The 26,593-nt window shown below is 41.9% G+C and overlaps 1 protein-coding gene and 1 long non-coding RNA gene across 27 annotated transcripts in view; one reads left to right on the forward strand and one right to left on the reverse strand.

The window, feature by feature from the left end:
- PCBP2 (poly(rC) binding protein 2) lies at window positions 1-21,635 on the reverse strand. 23 transcript variants are annotated; one of them, XM_031937775.1, is made up of 15 exons: window positions 21,536-21,634; window positions 18,915-19,060; window positions 17,756-17,779; window positions 17,631-17,663; window positions 17,077-17,193; window positions 15,303-15,434; window positions 14,341-14,469; window positions 13,393-13,467; window positions 11,331-11,423; window positions 10,170-10,211; window positions 8,824-8,896; window positions 8,317-8,355; window positions 7,307-7,359; window positions 6,401-6,570; window positions 1-186 (listed from the first exon to the last, which is right to left on the reverse strand). In XM_031937775.1, exons 2-15 carry the CDS (start codon window positions 18,981-18,983, stop codon window positions 150-152), a joined length of 1,086 nt encoding a protein of 361 aa, XP_031793635.1. In that variant the 5' UTR covers window positions 18,984-19,060; window positions 21,536-21,634; the 3' UTR covers window positions 1-149. The 23 variants fall into 23 exon arrangements, with proteins under 23 accessions (XP_031793635.1, XP_031793634.1, XP_031793633.1 ...); XM_031937774.1 differs by having other exon boundaries at window positions 7,307-7,362; XM_031937773.1 differs by having other exon boundaries at window positions 13,393-13,479.
- LOC116419197 overlaps window positions 21,266-26,593 on the forward strand; it is a 53,631-nt gene continuing 48,303 nt past the window's right edge. For all 4 annotated transcript variants that reach the window (XR_004229444.1, XR_004229445.1, XR_004229446.1 and 1 more), the window contains exons 1-2: window positions 21,266-21,474; window positions 21,940-22,082. This is a non-coding gene — a long non-coding RNA (uncharacterized LOC116419197). The remainder of the gene's footprint in view (window positions 21,475-21,939; window positions 22,083-26,593) is intronic.

The raw sequence follows: 26,593 nt of genomic DNA on the forward strand, positions 1-26,593 counted from the left end.
AAAAAAATCACGAGTGGATGATAAAGTTGTGTAGAAACTGAAAATTTACAAACTATTTAAAACCTGGAATCGCTGACTGTTCAGAAACTACACAGATGGATCATGGGTGGTGAACAGCAGAAGGGGGTTATGGGTGAGTCTGCATTGTTCTAGCTGCTCCCCATGCCACCCGTCTCCGAGGAAAGCCTGCAACACAGAAATAGACAAAGCTTATAATCAGTTTTTCCTTTTAACCCAATAACACCCACCTTTTTCCCCAAAAATCTTCTTGGGGCACATGTGTACAATTGTTTTTAAAGTAATGAAGTCAAAGGAAAAAAGTACTGCCACCTAATTAGCTCAGAATTGATAGTGAGATTATATTCTCCTGAATTTTTTATGCAAACTCAAATTACTTAAATAACACCTGTTTTTTGGATAAGAGAACCCTAAGGGGCTGGTGATCTTGAAAAAACCTTAAACTTTCAATTTCCAGAATATAAATTTCTGTACCCAAAGCAGTATAAGTATTGATGAGGAATAGAACTTGAAATCAAGAATTATCAATAACTATTATCTTCTAGGTTTAGATATTAAGATATAAAACAGTACTGAATCAAAAGAATATGGTCCAAATAGCTTTTTCACTGAGGCTGGATTCCAAATCCCAGTTATGATTACTCCTCTCTCTCAAACACAACCTCGCATTGCTGCAAAAGAGATTTAATACTTATTCGTAGTCACATTAGCAGTTTATAATTAACTAATATGCTACTCTAGGGATTAATTAGTAAGCAAACTCAAAATTAAGGAACTGGTAACATGCAGAATTATAATGCAACTTGGGGAAGGTCTGAATTGATTGTGAGTCTGACTACAACTACCCTGGCTTTAGATATTCAACATATATAAGTCAGGGTGACGAAAGAAGTGTTACACTGAAAAAATAAAAGCAAAGGGCTTTGGACCCACAAATCTCTTGCGCAAAAATTGGCCATATTCTAACTCAAAGAGGGAAGGGAAGACAAAAAAATGGGGGAGGAGTGGAGGAAGCAGGGGATTTGGAGCAATCGAGGTCAGTCAAAACTGGTAGAGAAGGATGAAAGCAGGGGTTCCTGAGGAAGGAACTGTCAGATGTGGCCTGGATCCAAGGCAGAAGAGAGGCTATTGGAGAATAGATGGAAGTATGAGAACAACATTGGTCCCAAGGTCCCAGCAGGGTGAGCGGGGCCACTGGCCCAAGCCCCCACAGAGCCCAAGCTGTTCCCTTCTTACAGTAGGGGTGAGGATGTAAGGGAAAGCGGCCATAATCCAACAGAGCCTTTTAAATTATCTGCCAATACTAAAGTGTAGAAAGTGCCACTATTAGAGTGGCCACGTGGGGGCGCCCAAGCCTCTAATTTCTATATGAAAACCTAGACATCATCTCTCCAATTTCCTTTAACTTTCTTAGATCCCTCAAGTTATCTAAAAGTCCCACTCAATAAATAAGCAGATTAAAAATAGAAATAGAAGCAGAAGTAGGGGCCAGAGTAGAGGAAAGTAGTGGTATTAGAATGCCACAGCACCAATAACAATATATTTAGAAAGCAGGACTATCAAGAAATCCACCCCTCTGTTAAACATTTTTATAAATACCTTCAACCTGGGAACTGGAATAGATAAATTTTATGATTGTGCCCAAGGAATCCACCCCTTTTCCCTCCCTAGGCCAGATCCATTCAGGCATATAACCTGGACTAATAGATACTATGTAAAGTAACAGAATAGAAAAAATGGCCAACAGAATTAGACAATAAATATGAGCCAAAACTGGACAGGGAAGTCAATCTGTTCTTTCTCAAGCTTCACTCTCTAATGCAAGAGAGGCCCACTACTCAAACTCTCCCAGTATCTTTTGAAGCTAACCACACATTTCCATTAGTGGTCAACCATCCTGGGAGCATGAATGGTGCCATAGATAAAAATTCCCCAGACTATCCTGCTGTTTGCTTCTAAGAGATAAAACTGGATCAGCAGTTTCTAGACTGAATCAACCCAAAATGGGTGAATACTAAAAAATAAAAAGTGAGGCAATTCTGAAGAATCTAACTATTTCGTCTAATTACCCTTAATTTACCCTCATTTCCTATTCATTTAATTTTCCTAGTTCCAGTGTTGACAGATTACACATGGATCTCACCTGTTTCCATAGGGTTTTGCTCAGTATGATAAAGGGGTTTAAAATAGATCACTGAGGTCTTTTTGTTTGTTTGTTTTAATTTCCAACAAATCTCCATGGGTTTTTTCCCTTCGAGTTTCATTGTTCTTGTTTGGGGGGAAGAGGAGAGTGTCACAGTGGAATATCCATTGTGAATTTATATTAGGACACTATATACCAAGAGACTACTTTGCTCAAAGAAATCTGAAAATTATGGGAAGCCACAGGGCATTCAACAAAAGTATACTGCTATAACCAAAGAATTTAATCTCAGCATTTTTATCAATTTTAAGAGGGACAGATAAAGGAAGCTCTGACCACAGTTAGAGGGAATAATACAGACTGCCACAGGACAACCCCTCCTATTTCAAATCCCACTATGGATATTATAGTATGAAATCAGGCAACAAGAAAAGGAGGCTTGGGAGTAATACACCCAACTAATTTTCAGGTAAACATAAAGACCCTCCCCACCCTTTACCCTTTGGAATATTCACATAACTAACACAATTCTCACTGTGCCAATTTTATTATAGCTACACAAAGTTATTTCCAGCCAAGAGGCCTGCTATGCAACTTAAAACTAAGAAAAGAATTTTTAAAAAAAAGTTTAACGGAGTAGCCTTTATTCATTAAACACAGACCCTAACACATTGTCATATTGCAAGGCAAAAAAAGCTACAGAAGAGGGGAGAAAAAGGGAAGGAGAGAGGGAGAGAAGAGTTGGGGGAGGGGAAGGAGAAGGGAAGAAGCAACAGCTACGGCTCTAGATAAGGAATTCAACAAATCACAGACTCTGAAACAGGCAAACACTCAGCTCAACTGCCTGGACCTAAGCAAGGATCTCCCCCCACCCCCTTCCCCCACAAAAGCACCAAGGAAGGTCACAAGCTCACAATTATTTGGTTTTCACCAATGTTAACACAAAGGAAAAAAAAATAAAGCCCAGAAACACTTTTGAAGGGATGCCCCAGAAATCTGCCATCAGTAGGGAGAAAATCTCTGTTTCTCAGCTTTCAGTTTGTTAGTTACGCATGGCACGGCAGAGGTGGTGGTGGTGGCAGCCGAAGCCCCAGGACCCTTAGCAGCAGACACAACATTTAGAGCCAGGAGAGGGATGGGTTTCATGCCAAGCAGACTGGAGACACAAGGGGCGGTCGGAAGAGGGTTGGGGAGGCTGGAGGGTGCGTCGGAGGTCCCCGCTGTGGCGAGCGAGGGGGTGGTGGTGGAGGAGGAAGAAGAAGAAGAAGGGGTGGAGGGTTGAGAGAGGTTGATGCTGAGGTGATCAGGGATCGTGACGGAGGCTGCCTGGGAGGAGGGTTTAGCGTTTTCTAAACTGTAACAGAGGAAAAAAAGGAACAAAAAAAAAACCGGGTGGGTGGACGGGAAGACCACAAAAAAAAAAAAAAAGTACAGGACAACGGCTTCAGTCATCAGTAAGTGCCTCTGGCTGTCAAACAGGAGGGTCTCAAACCAGCAGTTTTGCTAACTACATCTTACTTGTAAGCCCAATGTCCCCCACCCACCACCCACCCCCATTCATTATTGTCTTAAGATTTTTAGCTTCTAATGTTGTCTAAAACTTCTACCACAGATGTGGCAAACTAGAGGTGAAACACATCCAATGATTATTGCACCCCACCCCAATCCCAAATAGTGAGGGATCACCTAAAAAGAAGTTAGATATTCTGAGGTCATCGTCCCTCCCATTCAAAGCATCAATGTCCTGAGTCCTTTAAGAATCAACTCAAAACAATCACATCAATATAGAGAAACAAATTTTTGGTTCATTTTAAAATCAATCTGGTTTTAGAAATTATTATTTATTCCCTTAACTGCTTTCTTAATTTTAGAGTCATTTAAACACACATACAAACAAGTATGAGGCTATTTTCACTTATCTAAGTAGTAGATTTTTAAAAAACTCAGCCCAGCCTTGTTTTGCTCATAAGGTACTAAACAGAGTGTTTCCCAATTCCAAAATTCTGTAAGGAGAGTAGCACCTTGGAACAAAGTGTTAAGGAGTATTATCAGAATTTGCTTAAGTGGAAGCAAGAAGAAAAACAGCAAGATTAGGAAAAGGCTTATTATTGCTTCTACTGATACAACCCTGAAGCCCTGCAGGTGAGAAGAACTAAATTGCATGGAATCAGATCCTTGACTGTGTACTGGAGAAGCTCATCTCCAAAACAAATACTTTCTATAATCTAACTCCACTGGTTGATGGACACTGGCTACTACAGCTGCCACCACCTCTTCTGCCCTCTTCCCCAGTCAAAACCAAAGGTAAGCGTCTGAATACAAGAGAACCCAGGACTTCTACCACCTGGAATTGTTAATTTCAAAGGAAAATAAATGGTGGAAGAAAAAAACTATATCCTTAACTAACTGCTCTCAAATAACTAAGGTACAGTTAAGGTAGCTTTTTGGGATGCACCGTCTCCAAAATTGAGGGTCCGATACCATCTACTTAACAGGATGACCTAATCTGGGGTTATCACAGAGAAAAATAGGTATTATAAAAATGTGCCACTCTGTCCAATAAGAGCCAGCAAGATAAAGCAGTTGGATACTTGCAACTGCAAGCTTGCTCAAGGCAAAATAATGCAGGTAAATTTATTTAAATTTCATAATCAAAAATAAACCTCTTAGTAAGCAGCCTCTTTTCAGTGAATTAAATAAGGACAAATTTGAATACTCAAGACCCTATGATCTTCAAACTATCCTTTCTACACATATCCAGGTATGCTAACTCTTAAAGAGCCCAATTTTCTATCCAAAAATACCTTAAAATATTGCCTACCAGCATAAAAAAAAGTGAGCAGGGACAGGTGGCAGAAAATAACTTATAATCATTGTAAGTAATGAATTCGGGAAAAATAATAAATATTTCTGCTGGCCACAGGATTTGCCATCAAGTCCAGATCCTAGTGTCAAGATCCCTTAACCTTGGGTTAATTGTCAACAAGGGTAAACCCCTAATGTGCAGTCCCTTCTATTTCTGGGGTTTGGGGGTAAAGGGATTGAACAGGAAATGGATATTTAAGAACTAAGGATTTACATACCCCTGGGGAAGGAAAAAGGATAGAAGATGGAGGCAGAACAAATAAAACATTATAAGGCATTGAGACAAATATCTATGCTACAGATCACTTTAGAACACTAGGCTAAACATGGAAAGGGAAAAAAAATTGTGTTCTCAATGCCCCATGTTGTTCACCAAACCAAGGCAGCTACCCTCTAAGGGACCCTTCTGCCTCAATCATTCAGGCATGTCTTTGTCATGAGCATCTGCTTATCTCCAGTCTAAACTGAGTTCCACATGCTTTAAAAGTAAGATTTGGTGGTCTTCATGATGGCTCCATGAAAGGGAACTAGGGGTGACTTAAGGTCTTAGTCATGAGCCTAAAAATCAACACGTAAAAGAATAGAAAATGGAAATTGCTTATTATTATTGGTATCACTCTTTTTAGGAGACACAAAAGCTATACCACAGTAGCATTATTTGATTCCAATAAAAGTGAGAAAAGAAATCAATGGCACATGACTAGATGGAATAGTTTATATATTTAAAAAAAAATCTTACATTATCCCTGTCCAAGTACCTTACCTGAAGCAATGGAACATACTTGTATTATCTTACACTAATATTAAATATCTTTGAGGATTCAGTCCTCAACCAACAGATGCTTTTCATGCAGTTCTGCCTGCCATATTTCATTTTTCTCCTTAACTCAATTAGAGAATAAAATTTGTAAACTTTATTCTCCTAATTACATTTGAAGAAACTATAAATAGCAATCTTATTAGGGGCTGTGATGGCTAGTCTTAGCAATATGACTATTAGGGCATGTTCAATCTGACCAAGCTATCATAATTAGCAAAGAATAAGGTGGGAATCTTAGAGAACAGATATATTACTCTTCTCCCTGGTTTGGTCCCATAAAAGAGCCAATACATGCCTTTGTTGAAAATATACCAAGATCCAATCTATTTTTTCCTCATACAAGTCATCTTGATCGGACCAATCCATTTAGTATATGAGTAAGAGGGGAAAGAAGCTAAGCAACACATCCAAAGAGACAAAAACATGGCTTTAGTTTAGGACTAGGGTAGTAGACCTCCTGCTTTCTTCGTACCTCAAAACACCCCCAAAGATTATATGCAGAGATACACCCTACCCCACCACCCCATAAATCATCAAATTAGGAGAACCCTTACCTGACATTGATTAGATACTGGGCCAGGCTAATGCTGGCAGCAGATCCAGTGATGGTAACCTGCCTATCAGTAGATCCTTCCACTGGATTGGCAATTTTGATCTGAGCCCCAGACATCTGACGAATCTCATTGATTTTGGCGCCTTGACGCCCGATTATGCAGCCAATTAACTTGGGGAGAGGGGTAGGAAGAGGGAGGGAAGAAAAACAAAAAGGCAAACCAAATTAAGAATAGCTCTATGCCTATCCTAGGAAATCCTATCCTATTCCCAATTCACCCAACAAAGCACTTGGGAACTGAATAGGTGCTTCTTGATAAGTGGGGGGGAGTGGGAAAAGTTAAGATTTATCCATATACTTTTATTCTGAGGTTCTATACTTTTCTATCATAGGTGTGTGGGCATACACATACAGATTTCACTACATAGCTAGATCCAAACCTATTAACTGTAACTAAGCTGATAATTAAATCATGAATTCTAAAGACTAATGGGACAAAGAAAGGCAAAATGCTCACACATCTACCAGGATAAGGCAAGCTTAAATTTAGGACCATCTACTAGGGTTAATGCCTTTCTCCGAGCCTCAGCTCTTTTGTTAACAGCTCAAAACACAAATGTATCTGGTGGAAGCATAAAAGAGATAAAAATTCTACCTGGTGTCAAATCAGGTTAATTAAAAAAAATATTCTTAAAAAAAAAAAAAAAAGTACTACCAGGTGCCAGACAAAAGATACTATATATTAAATACTCAAAAATGACCTTTGCCTTCTTTGGTGAGGAGCATAGGAATTCTACTTAGGATCCATTTAGCTTACAAATTTTCTACCTTGAAATGAGCCTTATGGCTCATTCTATCTTATCCCCAAGTTATCTAGTGACTCCCATTATATACCAAATAAACTTACGTCATTTGGAATGGTGAGTTCATGAGAAGTAGTCTGAGCAGATGCATCCAAACCTGCTAAAAGACAGAAGAGACCAGGGAAAACTTAATGCACAGTAGAGCAGGCTCCCATTGTGTAGCATATTAACCTTAATAGGAAACAGAACAGACCACAAAACCCAGCATTGACTGTTGGAATTCATGACTACCTTGGTGAGGTTCCCAAGGAGGAAGAAAAGGTAGATAATGCTGTTAAAGTGCTTCCTCCACACGAACCCTTCCCCTCAAAGAGGTCGCCTCATATAACATCTTCCTTTCAAACCAGGCCCTGCAGCTTAGAGAGGGTGCAGGGGACCCTCACACAGGACCATTAACACCAGACTTTGTTAGCTGAAGCTACCCTCCCACCCCATCAGCAACCACAGTTGGTGTGTTCCAACTCTGCCAATCTTACCGGATGCCTACTGACACCAGTACCAAGAACACCAGGCTAGCTATCACAAGAAGCCAGGGTTTTGTTTTGCTAGGCACACATGCAGAGTTGTGCTTTAAGTACAACCACACCAGCTAACATACCCCAGTTTAGCCTAGACAAGCTCAAAAGGATAAAAACTGGCAGATAAGGGGAAGTAAGGCAGGGATTTCTCTAGATGTTCCCCCTATAAAATGGTCAGCAATTTCTTTTCTTCTTTCTTTTCCTTAAATGCCAAGTTTTCCGCCCCCAGCATGAATCCCATTCCCCAGCAATTTCAGAAAGGAGCAGAGGACCTGGATTAAACAACCCAGACCAACTGATTAACCCTTCCAGCCCCATTCTGCTCTCAGCTGTGGCTGCTTGTCTCTACATGTTTTAACAGGGGGAGGGGCCAGATCCAACAAGGGACCTCAGGGCATCAGGCCCACACCAATGCTCTCTCAGCTCCTTTGCCATGTGAAGGTCGCTGGTATGGTTTGTGGGCAGCGAAACAAAAAAGACTCCAACCAGTTTATTAATATAACAGTAGAATACTACAGATTTTTTTTAATCATTACCCCAATAGCCTTTCACCTCTGGAGAGCTGGATTCAATGCCTGTTAAGATACAAGTGAAAATGAGTTTGGTGGTCTCGTCCTAATCCCTAAGGGACAATTCATCCTTATTATAAAAAACTCTACACAATTTGGCACAATGGATAGTCTCTACCCAGGTCTAGGAATAGCTGGTGGAGAGAAAGGGGGTGCCAGTCAGATCCAGGAGGCAGCAATCAGAATGGGTGAGAAGAAATATAGTCAGCCTACCCTGGGCCTGACAAGCACTCCCAGCCCTCCCCCCCAACCTTCCAGGGCCATTTTAAAACAACTCACCCCAAAAGAAAACCATGTTTATTTAAAAAGAGAGACATTACCTCCTGGGGTCTAGGCACACTAGACAGGCTTTAAAAACAGCAGGATGCCTGGTATCGCAGTTTTTGTTTTTGATTACAGAGACAAGCTGGGGCCTTGGGGCCTGGCCTCTGGCTTGCATTATACCTTACAGAACAAATACTGAGGTATCCATACCACTGAATCCGGTGTTGCCATGCGTCATGGGAAAGTGAGACTGTTGCATTGCCAACTGGTGCAGCTTGGTCAACTGCAGAAGGAAGGAGAAAAATAACAGGATAAGAAAAGTAACAGTTCAGGATCCAAATCATAGAGGACTTATATTTAAGAAATGGAGGAATACTGAACCCACAAAAATTGTCAAATCTCCCCGACCACAATACATAGCAGAAAAACGAGAAGATTAAATAATTCCTGGGGATGGGTACTCTCTTGGGACAGGAAAGGGAGGATTTGAAAAAGGGCATCAAATTATATAAGCAAGAACACCCACCCCACACCCACTTTTTGAGTGCTACTCCATGGAGGCCTCTGCAACCAGTGCAACAGTTGCCCCAGGGACAAGCTACACATAAAGGAGGAAAACAAACTGCAGTTGTATACTAGGGAAAACACACCATGCAGGATTCTGTCAGTACTGGGAAGAAGGGAAGGAAGTTAAGAGGGCAGGGAAACTGTAAGGAGGGGAGAGATTAAGAACCCAAATTATGTTTGGCATTAGCCCACCCACTTTTCAAGAACATTTGCAAAAAGCAACTTTCCTTTTCTACATAAAACTGCCCTGCTTCTGATGCAAGCAGTTCCTCCACATCTACTTTCCCATCACAAGGATTCCCACTAAAGGAATACCAATTTCTCAATTCCCCAAGGCCAATTAATATTCAGCTCCTAAAGGATTATTAGTAAGGGTGAAGGAACATAGGGGGAAATGCCCAAATCTGAACACTATAATCTTGGTAGAACATTTTCTTTTCCCAATTTAATAGAGGAACTGAATTAGAAAATTTCAGGTTCTAGTCCCATCCCTATCAATAAGCACCCTCAACCCACCTTCCCAAGATTCTGGGAGTATTCCAGTCCCACCCCCACCCTGAAATAGAAAGAGGGCTACATGCAGAAGAGATTGTCGAGGAAAGAAAGAAGAGGGGATCCCAGCCCATTTCATCAATCAAAATCTGCTGTGCCCTGAGAGAACAATGACAATTTATCATAATGTGTCCGTTTTGTTTTCTCTTAACAGAGGGCACTAGAACCAGATGGGGTTAAGTACAAGTTGTGCATCTTTGGGCTGCACCTTTCAGGTGGGTACAAATGCCAACAGGGAAAAGGATGTGGCATAATGCCCTGATGTGATCATTTATCAGTCGCAGACTTAAGTCATGGAATAGTATTTTAAGGAAAACAACTTGCTTGAAATCACATCTGATTTTAAAACCCAGCTCACTTCTGGCTACTTGGATGGGAGAAAGCACTCAGAAAATTTGATGGGAGAAAATTTCAAAAGAAGTGAAAACAAAACTTACATCTGGCTGTGGAATGGCATACTGTCCTTGAATGGTATAGGCCTACAAAAGGAGGAAAACAGTCCTATTAAAAACCAATCGTGGACAGCCACCCAATGGGGGGGGGAGGGGGGGAGGGGAGACAAAGATTTCAACTAGCCAGGAAGCCAGAGAGCTGAACTGGAGGAACAGGGGAGCCAGGGATTCAGGCGGTAAAGTATCTCCTACACATGAATGGTCCTGCAAGTTGGCCTTGCATGGACACTGAGCACGACCTGTTTATTCTGGGGAGCCTGAGGGAAAGGGACTGCAGTCCCTGCAAATATGAAGTGTATATAGATCTGTTTTCTCAATGGAAATGTGAGAGGTGATATAGGAAATCATGTCCTGACTGACCAACCCTCCTCTTCCTCGTCCCCGAGTATACAACATCCTTGGAGGGAGGGAAGACTTATCACTCTTTTTCTCAATCCCCAAAACCCTGTAGTTATCCCTTCTCTGGGTGAAATGAATGACTTGTGTCTATGTGATGTCTTGAGTCACTACCCTGTCCCTATCCCTCTGCTTGTTCTATAGTCTTCTCAAAGAACTTTGTTGCACTGGAAAGATTGCTGGACCAGAGATTGGAAACTACCCAGATGAGTGGAATTATTCCTGTACTCAAACCTTACTTTCTACCCCCTCCCCTCCACAATAGCCACTTGTAGCATCCACTATCCCCTCTTCCTCCCACCACCACATCCTCCCCAACAAGTTAGCTGGGCCTTTGGGGCAGTGGGGTAGGGGTCAAGAAGGGAAGGAAGAGTTGGGAAGTGAGGGAGGGAGATAGGAGTGGCTGGTTAAGATGATGTTCTGAAGCATCTCAAGCTTCTCCCATCAGCTGCCAGTTCCCAAGTACACCCAGGTAGGGGTGGGAGGAGGGTGGAGATGGGGTAGAAGGAAGTGGGAATGGGTGGGGAAAGGGGTTGAACAACAACAAAAAAAGAGTTGGTGTTACCATCTGATGGGCTACGCGGCCTGTGTGAAATGAGGTTGGGGGAGGGGGGGGTCAGTCCAGGTCCCCGTGGACAGGTGGTGTCCACAGCACAAAAATCACCAGCGCCACTGGCCCCCCTCGTGTTGGCAGTCTCGGCTGAGGCGGAAGGATTGAGTGAGCCTTGGAGACTGAACATCCCCTCTCACCTCTAGAGGTGGTCCCTCCAGGTCAGGGTTGAGGCACATGGACGGGGTGGTGTGGGGAAAGCTCGCACTGTCGCTGCCTGTGCTGTACCTGTCCTGTGGATAAATAGAGGATTTCAGTCTCCAGGGCTGTCAATCCGGCACCTTGTCACCAGCATGAAATTCACACAAAAAAAGTCGTTTAATTTTTTTTCCTTTTTCCTTTAAAAGGAGCTCACAACATGATTTGAAACGAGCCGCAGTGTTTTGTTTTGTTTTTTTTCTTTCTTTTTTAAAAAAAGTTACCTAAGTGGCAGATTTCACGCCGCGCGCTTGGGCTGTTTTTCAACAAAGGGATAGGGATGGAAGAGCTTAAGGAACCAGACCTAGGGCAGTTCCAGGGATTCTTTAGGGAGTAAAATGACCCTGGAGTCTACTCCACCACAAAGGAGCAGAAGGGACACATGTCCACTTGTGGGCAGACTGGAAGCTGGTCCAAACAAAAAGGCCACTGAGAAGATGGTCCAGGGCTGGGCCACTCACGGAAGAAGCTGCAAGCCTTTTAGAGGGTGGTCAACTGAAAGGAATTGCCAAGGGAAAGGGAGGGGAGGAAAAAGAGGTATGAAGGGGAAGGTGGTAGGTTGGGGAAACGGAAAGGAACTGAAAGCAGGACATGTAAATGGACCGCAACAATTGCTGCCCTATAGCCTGGAACTAGTGCAAGTCCCAAACCAGGATTGGAAAATCCAGGAGTAGTAACCTGGATCTCCAGCTTAAACTAGAAAGTCCTTAGCCTACCCCTCCTCACTGTACTGACTGGGTCTCTGTTCATCCCACCTATCTGCCCCTGTCTCTCAAACCCAGTTTTCCATGGTGGTGCATGAATGCTAACAGTGAGTGTACTGTGTACCTACTGAATGAACCAGAGGTATGTGATTTGTCTTTAGGGCCCTGTGAAAAGTCCAAGTCAGCCTAAACATTGTGCCAATTCTCTGAAAATGTGAATGAGATAGACCTCAGGACTATGATGTTCTGATCCCAGGCCCCTCTGGTATCCCCTTTATATCTGGTTCCAGGTCAAATGGAAACAAGGTAGAACTGGTAAGCAGAGATAGAAAACAGGTCATGCTCGGGGTGGAAAAGGGCTGAGCTCCATCCACTTGCCCCAGCCAGCTACCAAAGTAACAAGTTATGTTTCAAGTTGAACCCCAATGCTCCCATACTAGCCTACCTATTATTACTTAAAATCCTAATGCAATGGTGCTGGCCAATTCCTCTGTGATTATCACAAGTACGGCCCGAGTTTAAACCACGTTGCAGGAAGTAAATTTAAAGGAGTATTGGGATAAAGGGGGTGTTTTGGTGTCCTCGAAGATTCTAATACCGAGGACAACAAGCTTTCTTCAATGCTTACATTGCCCTAACTGAGTCATATATATATACACATATATATATGTATACACATACACATATCTACCATGTGGGTTCAGAACCAGTGCATAGGGAGGTTAAGAGCCTGGGAGACAACACACTGGAGTTTGGGGGTAAGGGGATAGGAGCAGGGGAGGTGAGGTGGGGGGGGAGGGGAAGTTTGTAGGACACTCAAGTTCAGGACCCTTGATTTGACAGACCACCGACTAGATGATAACCTTCCTCAGAGGTCTAGTCCTTTAAGACCTCCAAGAAGACCTCTAGATCATCCCATTTTAATCAGAATATGAATGGGGTGTGAGGGGAGAGGGGAAGAAGGGCAGTGACAGATTATTTAACCCTCTCTCTGCTAATCCATCCTCCCCCTAGTTTCCCTTTCCAATTATAAATACCTCTTCAGAGTGCCTACAGAACTTCCAATATCTGCTGAAAATTAAATAGGGGCTTAACATTAGCTTGCTCTAAGAGGAAAAAAATGTTTAACTTTGTTTTAACTCAAAAAGAAAAACAAAATACAAAAAGCAGACAAAGGTCACATGGTGACCCGAGTACAGCAAACATGCAGAGTGGTCTGGTGTGTCGCTGGCAAAGTTGGCAGCTGAATATAACTTGCCCACCCTTACCCAATAATGCCCACAAAAATCAAGTTTCTTACCTGACCACCTGCAAAGATGACTGGAGAGCTGGACGGCTTGGGCCGGTACGGGATGGTCACGCCCTTCGGGGGAGACTGGGAGAGAGTCAGAGGGGAAAAAAAACAAAAAGAGATAAGGTTTCAAAGCTGTTTCAGCTGTGTGGCTAATGCTCACACAGGTCACAATAAAAACAAAGTCATCTAACTCAATCTTCCATCTAAGTGCATTCTGCCTAAGTGTAAATAGTTTGAGCAACATACAATAGCACTTGGCTAGTTCTGGCTATACAAACAAACTTGGGCAGAGAACTCAAACCAAAATGATCTCCAAAAAGTTCTTAAGCTATGCTGAAAATGACTTTTCTAAGTTTACTCATTACAAGAAAATCGGAGTATGACCTGCTATTCTTTAACACATACCTTTAAAGATGTTTTTATGTGCCAGGCCATCTAAACCAGAAAATTAAATAAAAGCCAGAATTTTGTTTCTGGATTGATAACCAGAGAGAGAAATAGCATAGCCTGGTTATTTTATACAAACCATTGCTTCTTAATTTTTGATCTGATTATATTTCCTTTTCTTTTCAATAAAACTAAACCCAATTTTATAACTTCAAATTGTTTCTTCTTCCAAACAGTTACTGTGTATTTGGGAATCAGATCGATAAAATGCTGCTAGACTTCATTAAAACTGGACTTTAAGTTAACACCTTGTCCTGTGAATCTGATCTAGAACATTTCTGTCATCCACCATGCCCAATTAATGACCTCCTTCCTCTCCTTTTTGAAGTTCAATAGGTAGAGATCATTATCACTCAGGAGTTTCTATTTCAGTGCTCTGGATTTTATAAAGCCAAGGGGAAAGAAAAATACAAATCCAAATGCCGAACATAATTCTAGCCTATCTAAATTTAATTTAGGTGTGTTGCCCCCCTCCCATTCTCCAACAGCATGAGCCTGAGGGCTTACCTCCAACATGACCACGCAGATCTGTTTGACACACTCAATGATAGACTGCGGGATGCCAGCAATAGTGATGGCCCGCTCAGTTGAGTTTGGTAGCATATCCCCTGCCACCTGGACCTGAGCCCCTGTACTCTTTGGGGCAAAAAAAAAGAACGCAAAAAAAACAGGAATTAGACAAGCACACATTATATTATCAGTAAGTAGGAAGCCACATGCCTCAATAGTGCCTTATTCCCAGCAAACAACACCCTTCCCTTCCCCCTTCAGCACTCTCTACCTACTACTCTTCCCCCATTCCATCTGAAATGGTTTAATCCAAGCTGAAAATAAGTCAGGCTCCAAAAGCTGGGGGCTGAGTAACAGACTAAATTTAACCTGATCCCAAGAAAAGGTTCCTTCAAGACTATGCCTCTAAGCTAATGACCTGCCTAGTCTTTTGCCTTTCCTGGTCAAAGGAAAAAAGACACCAAGAAAGCGTGGTTCTTCTCTCTAGAATTCAGTTATTTCTCCAGAACAAAAGTTTTTCTCATAGAAAAGAGGGCAGCACTCTTCTAGGACCCATATAAATTTTATTAGCATTCAAACTCACCTCCCACCAGAATGAGAAATTTTTTTCTATAATTCAGTAAGATCTGGGGACACATGGGGAAATAGAAGCCTTAAGTTTTGAGGTAGAATTCTATTTCCCCATCACACAAAGTCTTGATCAAGAAACAACTTATTTCCCCAAATTTCCATCTCTCATTCCAATTACCACAATTCCCTCAACACTAAAATTCCCAGAGACCCTCCTCTTTCACAAAGGTCTAAGAATCAAACTAGTGATGGCCTTTATCCCATTAACTATCCTCAAGTAACTCCAATAAAATTGAATCGGGACCAATTCTAAAAGTCAAAAGTTACAAGCATCTTTGGAATGGGGCAGAATAGTTCAAGCTCTTGAAAGATATCCAAAAAGTGCCAACCTCTCTTATTTCCTTGATCTTGCATCCTCCTTTTCCAATGAGAGAGCCACACTGGCTAGCAGGGACCACAAGCCTCAGGGTGACTGGGGGTCTACTGGCAGCTGTACTATTGGTCATAGAGCTGCTGATGTCCTATAAGAAGAAGGAAGGAAGGTCAGGAAAATAATGGTAAACAGTCAGCTCTTCTGCAGTCAAGGGAAAACAGAAGCTACTAATTAGTGCTTGACATTCCATGCTAGACTTGGATTACTGTAGGGCACTTTTCTCTGAGAAATCATCTCAGATAATATGTTCCATCTATTACTTTCTTTCTCCGAGCTCCTGTCCTCTTTCCTATGGAAAGAGGCACAATTATTTAGAAGTACTATGTAGGGGGAAGGTTTAAGCCCTTGGAATAGAAGCCACCAATAGTCAATGAAATCGGCTTTCTGGAATAATTTGTGTTTTAGACAAAGGAAAAAAAGGCAATTGAAAGTACCATGGACTGGAGTCCCATTGTTCCAAAGTACCTGATACATTACACTACTCAACAAACTTATCCTATTTAACACTTAAAGAAAAGGAAAAAAAAACCCTAAGTATCCACTTTTCAGCAAATGTTTTGATTTTTGAAATGGGAACACCTGTAACAGATGGCTCATCTCACCTCATTAAGAACTACAGACTAGCCATTATCAGTAGATTGGGAATAAGAGTTCCTACCACACAACCCTTTCAGTCTTTAGAATTCCAAGTCACCGAGAACAGCCTCCCAGTTCAACTTTGTAATACTGTGTTCCTAGGAATCAGTAAAATTGACCCAGGAAGCAGCAGGAAATCAGGCAATGAAAGCTAAGAGGTCTAATGCTTGATAAAGAGTAAGACATTTTGTCCTTAAGGGGGAGAGGGGGCTGGAAGTGGAGGAAAAGGAAGTTGGAGAAAATAATGAAATAATATACACCAGCATTTGAGATTTAGCAGGATTCCTGCTGATTTAAAGGAAGAGCTTCTGAGCCTGAAAAGGATAAGGTTTCAGGTACCATTAAGCACTGACCACAAGCCAAAGCAACAGCCAGATGAAACCTTTGCCTGTGGTATCAATTGCACAATTGGTTGCAGTACAGAAAGGTGAGGAGACTGAGGACAGGACAACTGATGCATGTTTGTTGTATAGGCATTCATATTTTAGACCAAAAAATGTAACTGCTAATGGTAAACCACGACACACTGGGCATTGGATAGGAAGGAAAATGTGGGCTCAAATTATGTCTCAAATAGTTTTTAAATGTAAACTTAAGTCACAAGCCCTGAGCCTTGGTGTCCTATCTCTAAAATTAAGTTGCAGCCAGTCAGAACTTTTATTAATCCCACTTTTTCAAGTTTTTGCTTTTCGCATAAAACCAGAAAGTTAATGACATCACTTAAGAGGATTACTGAAGTTGTTTTATAAATATGGAGCACTATGTTTTCCAATATGGAGAAGTCTAGATGAACTTATTTTTGGTGTGATGGCCAAAACAACATTAAATTTTAGACCACAAAGGTGTTTTGGTGTTTTTTATTGGGATTTTGGGAGAAGGGATTAAGTTGACATATAGACTAGAAAAGATCTTTACATCTAGATTTACAGGATGATGAAAGCCTAAAAAATAAACAAAAAACGACAAAGCCAAGAAAAATGAAGATTTCTAAACACCATGGGGACAAAAAAAAGTATTCTTCTCCCCCCCCCTCCTCCAAGGAAAAAATTTTTTTTTTAAAAATAATGACTCTTATTGCAGAAGAACAGACCAACCTCTTCCAGTTTGTCAATGATCATAGCAAAGGCCTTAAAGATGGCATTGGTGGGTCCAGCCAGAGTAATTATTCTCTCAGGACAATTCCCTTCTGAGATGTTGATACGCGCACCACTCTGGGGAAAAATATGAACACACATGAGATTAAAGGGCAAATGTAAAGCCCAAGTACAAAAAATACCCAACACATAGACATTCCCTTCTCTCCCCCCCCCCCCCATCAGATTTAAGTGTAAAGGACTAAATATCTCTCTGGGGGAACACACAAAGCAATTATTATTCTCAAACCTATTCTGTGCTTAGCTTTCCTTCTTCAGATTACAGCAGCCATCTTAGGTGCTAGATCCAGGCTTACACTGGCCAGAACTACATTTCCCAGCATTCCTTTCTACCACACCAGAATTATCATTTGCTGCCAGAACAAGCTCAAGTAAACAAGCTAGTAATACCAGTTTCTAATATCTCGTATTGGGACCCTCCTCCCACCTATGCCTAATTTCTGATTCCTTATAGGTTTTTGCCTACTTTTCTAGCACCCAGGCCTTAGACTTACCTCTTCACGCATCTTCTTGACCGATTCTCCTTTCTGCAACCCAAGGAAAAGACAAGAGTAAACTCCAATTGCTTCACAACCCTAATTGGCTAAACAGTAACTAAGATGAAGCAAACCTGTCTTACCTTTCCAATAATGCTTCCAACTTCCTGCAATTAGGAAAATAATTATCAATAAATAGAAATACTAAAGAATCAGTGAAATGGAAATGGTCATTTCTGTGTCCAACTACTCCACTGCTCTTTGAATTTCAGTTATCAAAGTCAAACAGTAACATTGTATTTTTGCTAGGCAACATGGACTCAATGGGAAGTTACAGAAATCCCAATGATTACAGAATTGGGTACCTTTGGGGACAATGAATTCCTTTTCAAAAGGCAGAAATGACTATGGGAAAGGAAGAAAGAGATGAGAGATAATGTAACTATTAGGTAGACTAAATGGTCCTTCTCATATCCCCCTTTTAACTCTAGTACTCCAACTATATTCCCTCTTTTTCCTATTAAACCTTTTCAGGTTTTTGTTTTTTTTTTAAACATTCCTATCCAGTAAATTTAATTCAACAAATTTATGTTTTTGAGTAGAAAGCAGTGGTCCTATGTTTTGTTAAAATCTTGATAAAAGAATTTCCCTCTCCACCAAGATTAGCCAGTTACTTGCATTGAGAATTTCCGACTTAGTATACAGGGTAACACATCCTATTAAGTATCCCCAACTCAGGGGGACTTGAACTCAGGTCTTCTAAGACTATCACCAAGTATTTATCAACTAGCTCAGAAAGATTAAATGTTTAGAAAGCATACAAGAAATCAGGCTAATTAGTAGTTTTGCTGAATTGCCCATCAGCCTTTTATTTATTTATTTATTTAGCATATTTATAGTTACGTGCTTAAGATTGCTTGTGGATTAAATTTAAAAAATAATCTCACCCTTCATTTAGGGATCTAGTGATATTTTTTCTTTTTTAAAGACAATGGTATTTAGACAGTCTCCAATATTGTGCAGGTCTCTATCCCTAGTCATTGGGATATAGACTGACATCTAAAAAACATATCCAACCTTTTCTGACAATAGTGAAATCTGAATAGAAAAAATGCTTGCCTTGTACCCTCCCCGCCCCCTCCCCCATTTCTTTCTGTAAATGGTGAGAAAGAGTATTATAGCAAGGCATCCTGCTATGCTAATCTCAAAAACTCCAAAACAGGCACTCCCCCCCACCCACCCTGAACTCCTCCCCTAATATTTACTATGACCCAATTTACAAAGGAAGAAGCTGGCACATACCTTTCCATGCATAAGTAGCCGGATGGTGAGAGTGACATTTAATCCACCTTCAATCACACCGGTGTCCATGTCGAGCAGTGTTCTGGGGATTTGGACTTTGTAAAGTGGTCAAGTCTTTGGTCACTGGTGGGAGTGGAAGCCAAAAACTGGAATGGCAAACATTTTCTTCTGTTAAGATAGTAAAAACTTATAAAAACTTTTTTGCCACCTGGGCTACTTCATTCTTGATTAACAGAATTTCCAAATTAATTCTTTTACTTTTTCACCTTCTACAATTAAGTTGACCACATCTTTGAAAAAATGAATTACTACCTCTGAGAATTTATTCATAGGCCTGTGGAATAAATTTCATGGTGCAAATTGTTTTTGCATTTAGTTGGCAGAACTGCTAAAGATTTTCCTTACAGTTATCTTTCAATAAAACATTTTAGTAACACATGGTCATCCTCTATAGACATCGTCATATAATCCTAATTCCATCTCTTTCCAAAACATCTTCAATCTTACCAGTCTTGTTTCCTTAAACCTGAAAGCCCCAAGGCTTTTCCCTCTCCCAAATTTGAAATTTATTAAGTCAGAGTCCTTCAAGATCAAGAAATTGTAGTTATATCCAGTGAGTTCCTACTTATAGCAATACATCAACTTTTGGTAAGAGATAATAAAACCCCAAACTCGCTAATAAGCCATTTTCAATTCAAACTCCACTTATTTCCATTAGGTAGTGAATTTTATCACTCAGGTTCACTTTACAGACTATCAAGATTTTCACATACATTACTTGATGCTTCTCACAAGATAATACACTAAATACAACTATTTGCCTTACACTGAAACTATGAGAGTTCAATGACTTACTCCTGGTCCCAAAATTCTAGTGGTCTTATTAGGGGATCCAAACCTAGGATTTCAACATTTTACAAAAAAGAGTGCAGTGTTTTTTCTTAAGACTCCTTCTCAAGCCGAGATGACAATAAAGCAAAAATACAATGTCCCACCTATTATATTCATTGATTCTAATTTCCCCACCCCCCCCACATTACTAGAAAGACTCATAATATCAGAATTAATTTTTTTTCTTCTATCTTAGAACATGATTTAAAATTGTTACCCCCACATTTTTTCTTTAGGGGGACAGGACTTTTACGATCTTGGCACTATTTAGTCACAGCAATTACTTTAAGACGTAAGCTTTTCTGCAACCTAACACAAAATGTCCCCTCATTCTTCTATTTTCCCAATGACTTTTCAAACAAACCCCCCTTTTATGTCTCAGTGACACAGACCTCAGGGACCTCACTACCTCCTCAAAGTCACAGTTATCCTCTCCTTCTGAAAGCACCATATTTACTATGTCTCTATTCTACTTTAAAATAAAAAAGCAAGATCAAACCATTTTGAAAAGTCTTAAAATTATTACTGCCTTACTCTTATCCCACCTAAAGTGGCACATCACCCCTTGGCTACCAAGAAACTATCAGAGAATAAACTGCGAATCTAAAAGAAGCCATTAGTAAGCTATAGCCAACCACCCAGACACGAACACATAAAGGTGAAGAAATATATAAATGAATTAAGAAATCATCCATCTATCATCTGCAGAGTGGTTTGTGGCCTTTCCTTTAAAAGTTTAAGATCTCTAACATCAAGATTCACTGTCTAAATTTTAGATCTATTTTAGAAACAAAAATGATGCTCAACAAAGTTTGAAAGGCCAAGATAAATTTCTCTTTTTTAAACCACGAAATGAATGTTTAGCAACAAGATTTTCTCCTTTTCGGAAAGCTCGCTTTTAAGCGTCTTTCACCCCACCCCCTCTCCCTATTAACCTGGGGGAGGTAGGAGGCTGCATTTTTTAACCCCAACACTGCCGATTTTCCAGCCACCTCGGAATGTAAGTAGGAACGGATGTTAAGCGTATACCAACCTCCCATAAATATCTCGGTGGAGAACCCAAACGAGGATGATGTTAATCTTTCCTAAGTGTTAGCCAGTTAAGAAAATATCCCATATAACCTTTTGATTGGGGGGGGGGGGAAGAGGAGTGTGCAGTCTACCCTTTCTCCATCGATCCTGACACTCCGTCACTTCTCATCCGGGCATTTCCCACTTTTAAAAAATTCCTCCACCACCACTATCCCCCCCCCCAAAAAAAAGGGGGGGGAAAGAAAAAAAATAAACGGCTCGGACGGGGGAGGGCGCTGCGGTCCGGGGGGAGGGGCCGGACCAGCGGCGCCTCCTCGTGTGGCTGCGCCAGCAGCCGCCCCCCGCGGGGAGCCGCGCTCACCCGCCCGGCCAGCCGGCCATCGCCTCACCCCCGCCCCCCGTCAACCAACAAACCCGCCGCCCCCCCCCAACCTGCCGCGCGCGCGCCCTCCCAGACTCTTGCGCAGCCGCCGGAGAGTGGGGGGGGGAGTGAGAAAGGGCCTTGCGCGCGGCCTAGTAGGCCGCGCCGAAGCCAGGACCTCGCGTGAGGCGCCGAGCGGGCGGGGTGAGGGGGAAAGCGGTCACGCGGTGTTACGCGAGGCCGGGGCTCGTGACGGGGCCTAGGGCCGACTAACAGGTAAGTGGGGGAGGGGAATAAGAAATAAAGTTAGAGGCGGAGGGGGAGTTCTGAGGCTTACCTTCGGGCGCGAGGCGAGTGAAGGGAAAAGGGGGAGCGGGCGGGAAAGGGAAGGGCGGGAGGCCGGGGGCGGAACAATAGGGGCGGGCGGGAAGGCGAGGGGGCACCCACGGGCGGGCGGAGGAGGAAGGGGGGGGTGGAGGAGGAAGGGGGGAGAGCGACCCCGGGGCGGGTGGAGGGCGGCGGAGGGCGGGCGGGCGGAGGGCGGGCGGGCGGGCGGGAGAGGGCGCGGGCTGCGGCTGCTCCGGCTGCTGCCTCTGCTGGTCTGGGAGGGGGACGGGGCGGAGCGGCCCGCTTTCAACCCCGCGCACCCTCCGACCCCGGAAGCGCTAACCGCCCCGGGGGCCGGCGAGGCGAAGGCAGCGCCCAAACCTCCCCCACGCACAGCGGATGGCCTCCTTTCAGCCTAGAGCGGCCCCATGTGCAACGTCGGTATCAACGAGACGAAGGCTGACAGCCGATTAAGGTCTTAAGCTAGAGCGGCACGTTGGGGGGGCTGAGGAAAGCCGCGACACCTGGTGGGCAACGTGGGAAGGACGGCACTATTGGTGAGTGAGCAGAAGAGCAGCTAGAACAGACAAGGATAGAAGGGGGTGAGGGCAGAAGAGGGCGAGGGGTGTGTGGTGGGGGGCGGGGTGGACGAAAGAGAAGGACAGAATTGCCAGGACTTAATAGAAGGACAAGGTGAGCCAACAAATGGAGGATTCTGAATAAGCTCTGTTCCAGGGACAGGGGACACTTTTTGAATTCCCCTGTCTCAGTCCCGGTGTCTGTCTGTCTCTGTGCAAGGGAATGTGCTGGTCAGAAGGTACTTTAACCTTGTGGCCTTCCTTAAGGATAACTCCTAGATGATCAGATTTTTTTATAGAGGAATCTTGACAAGGTCTGTAGCCAAGACCTCCATGGATTGGAATAGGAATAGCTAATATTTTATATAATCCTTAAGGTTTACAAAGATATACAAAATATCCGTTATCTCTGGCATTCCTCAGATTGAGGTGGACGTGGCAGATGATTTTCATCCCCATTTTGTAGATGAGAAAACTGAGGCTCATAGAGATTATTTAATAGTCACACTGCTCTTAGGAGTCCAGGGCAGAATTACCAAAGCAGATCTTCCTGTTTCAAGGCCACTTTCTACCATAACCATGGCTCTTTCTATCATAACAATAGCTGCTTCCCCAAACACCAAAGTTTGTTTCTCTTAAGATATCCAGAAAAGACACTGTGCCTCATTTCCTCAAAAATGGATGGAAATTATCTAAGAAGTGAGCTAAAAAATTACCATATTTGACACATTGTGCAAGTGAAGAAACTGAAGCTAGAGAGTGAAGTGTCATGTCCAAGGTCACTGAGGGAATAGTGAAGTAGCAGAGCCCAGGTCCTCTGGCTCTAAAGCAGGCGCATGATACTGAGCATATTCCCTGCCTGGAACCTTGAGACTGAGCTACGCAATCAGTGCTGACTATATAAATCAATGAAGATTTAATAGCCATCTTTCTCCTGCTCTATGTAGTCATCCAAGTCCCTTCCCATTTACACCTTATTAAAAACTTTGTTTCCCTAAATCTCTCTCATCCACTCTAAACTCACACCTTTCCCTATGTTAGCCACTTTTGACATAACCTTTCCCCAGCCGCCTCCCCCTCCATATTGGTTTTTAAATGACCAGTCAATAAATTTTCCTTTATCATCTAGCCCTTCATTTGACATTCAGTCTCCCAGCACTTAATTAAGTGTAGTTACAAAGAAAGTACTTTTTAAAGCCTTGAGCATCATAAAAATATTCACAAACAATTTGTTAACTCAAGTTTCTTAATTACTAATCACCTTCTACAATATTTCTGTTCTGTAATATATATCACATTACTTGCTAGATACCTTCAGGTCCTTGCTGGATAACATAATAACATAACATGTTTGTGCAACAAATGAAAATATATTCTCTGAGCCTAATCGTTATCTGATGGCCTCCAGGACTACTGCCTCTTTCACCTTCCTTAACAAATTTAGCATTTTAAAAAATCTCTTCAACTAGTCTCTTGGAGTCTTAAGTATTCCCTTTGGTGACCTCTGATACTGGTCTCTCAGTAACTTAATTTCATCTCCTCAAAATTTCTATTTGCATTCTACTTGTGCCACCTAGAGAGCTGGTCATATGTAGATTACATCATCTACAATATGATAGATCTTATATTCCTGAATTCCCCAAGTTCTTCATTCCTGTTCTGACTTCACTTCCCTCCTTGACTTCCTCGATTTTACATCTATATCATCCTTGATTTGCCGTTCTAATTTGCCTGTTTTTTATTGCATCTCTCAAAGGCTTCCAAACCTATATGTCATCCTTTTTTTTTTTTTTTTATATGTCATCCTTGAATCACCACTCTTTCTTACCTATCCGTCTAATCAGGTGCCCAGTCCTATCAAATCTTTGTAATATCGCTAGGATATGGCCCATTTTCTACACTTTGACATTGCCCTCATCACTTTATGCCTAGACAATTTCAAGAGCTTTCTGGGCAGATATCAAACTGGTCTTTCTAAATACAGATCCAACAATGTCTTCTCCAGTGTAGAATATAAAATCCTCTATTTAGGACTTAAAACTGTAAAGTATGGGCTAGCTCCCTGGAGGGCTTCAGGGTCAGCCAGAGTCAAGATAAATTAAAGTCCTTGGTTTTTAGGAGGAGAAGTGAAGGGCTTCCCAAAGATTTCTCCTGCATTCTGGAGTCCAGTCACCAGCCTCTCTCCTCCTCTTCCTGGCACTCAATGACTCTGCCCTCTCTCCCTCCGCCCTCCAATCCTTGCCTCTCATTAGCTTACCACCAAACATTCAGCAAGCACCAACTGTGAGAAGAGCCATTTATCCAAATATATGCTAATAGAGTAATTGTCTCACATTGAATAGGTAATTAGCCTTAAGTGTTCGGTTGTCTGATTCAAGCTTACCTTTTTGGAGTTTCAGCCCTCTACATAAACCTTGCCCCTTCATTCCCTTCCAGTCTCCTTGTACCTTCCTCTTCTCCAAGAATTCTCTGATCCAGTCTCACTGGACTCCTGGATGTTCCTTAAACATGATAAACTTATCTCCCAACTTGGTGCCGGAAATGCTCTCCCTCATCTCTCCTTGGTTTTCTGGCTTTCTTCAAATCTTAGCTAAAATCCTACTTATTTCCAGAATTCTTTTCCCAGTTTCTCTTAAAACCTCCTGAGATGGCCGATAATACACAATACAGACCTGTCATATTTGTAGGCAGTTGTTTGCACCTTGTCTCTCTTATTAGAAAGTCATCTCTTTGAGAGCAGGAACTGTTTTTCCTTCCTTTGTATCCTTAGCACACAGCAGATAGTTAACAAATGCTTCTTGACTGACTCAATTTAAATTGTTAATGGAACAACATGTCACTTTAACCCTCCTCCAAGTTAGAATCTCATGCTTCCTCAGTTCTTTCCCAATTTCCTCCTTTCTTCAGTGCTAAACATGCCATCTTTCTCTGTTCCTTAGTTTCTGTGACATTGCCCTCTTTCTGAAAACTCCCCTTTGCTGGCATCTCTAACTCTTCATGCCAAAGGAAGAACTAAAAGGTGAACTATTCCAAACCTCAGTCCTCTTATGAGGATCACATGGACTTCTGTTCCATTCTCCTATTTCCAAGTCTCAGGTTTGCTATCTTCACATGCGTCAGGGCTACCTGAAACTCAACAGATTTAAATCACCTATAACACCTTCAAAAACCTATCCCCTGGCTATGCAAGGGTCATTGTTGTCAAATTATCCATGCATATATTTTTAAAATAAAAAACTTTATAAAAAAATAACTTGGTACAAAAAACAAACAAAACAAAACATAACCCCTAACTTTCCAGTTTCTATTAATGACACTACCATTCTTACTCCCAAGGGCCCAAACCTCAAATGCCGTTTTTTGACTCTCCCCCCTCCCTCCTCTCTGACTTGTCAACAACAGTTCTCCTTTTTCTCAGACATCTCTTTAAAAATCTGTCTCTCCCTTTCTACTCTCACTCCTTCAGGCTTTTATAAGTCCTCTTATTGTGTTGCTGAATAAAACTGCAATGGCCTCCCTGCCTCCAGTCCCTTTCCTACCCATTCCACATCATTGCTGCCAAATTCATCTTCCTGATGTGCAAGTCAGATGATGTAAGTCCCCTGCTCAAGCATATCATCAAAATCATAGAATCTCCTTCAGAGTCATCTCACCTAATTCACCTCCCAACTTGTACGCTATTACTCTGTAACCTTACCCCTTCATTCCCTTTAAGTCTCCTTGTACCTTCCTCTCCTCCAAATATCCTCTGATCTAGTCTCATTAGACTCCTTGGTGTTCCTTAAACAAGACACACTATTTCCCAACCTATTTCCAGTGTTTTCACTACCTTTATAATATCCATGACAAATGATCCTGTAACTTCTACTCAAAGACTATTAATGATGAGACTCTCACTTCTTCCTTAGGTAGTTCACTTCATTTTTGTGTCACACTTGATTGTTAGGCAGTTTTTCATTAAACTGAACCAAAACAGTATCCCTTGCAACTTGCATCCACTGCTTATAGTCCTGATTCCTCTTCTTGACAGCTCTTTTAATTCTTCAATCTATCTGTTTAAGTATTCTCCCAATTGAAGATCTATACATTCAATATTCATACTATATATGCCTTCATTCAAGTTACTGATAAAAACGATGAAAAGTACAAGACCAATGATAGATCTCTATGAAAAATTTCTCTGTAGGTTACTAGCTATACATTAATATTGAAACCAGTAATTCTATGGTACAGTTTCCAGTCCTCTCATCATCCTTAGGATTTTTCTTTGGAATTGTCCCAGATTCCCTTCCTAAATGTCACCCTCAGATTGGACCACAATACTCCAGATGCAGTCTGACCATGCAAGATTCTAGTATGAATATCACCTCCCTCATTCTGGGTACTACACTTGTATTGATGAAACCTTAATATTACGTAAGCTTTTTTGGTGGTTCAATCTTATTAAGCTTATATTCCACCAATACCTCCAGATCTTTTCTTGTCCAAAA

Source organism: Sarcophilus harrisii, chromosome 5 (genome assembly GCF_902635505.1).
Source record: "Sarcophilus harrisii chromosome 5, mSarHar1.11, whole genome shotgun sequence".
Taxonomy (NCBI): domain Eukaryota; kingdom Metazoa; phylum Chordata; class Mammalia; order Dasyuromorphia; family Dasyuridae; genus Sarcophilus; species Sarcophilus harrisii.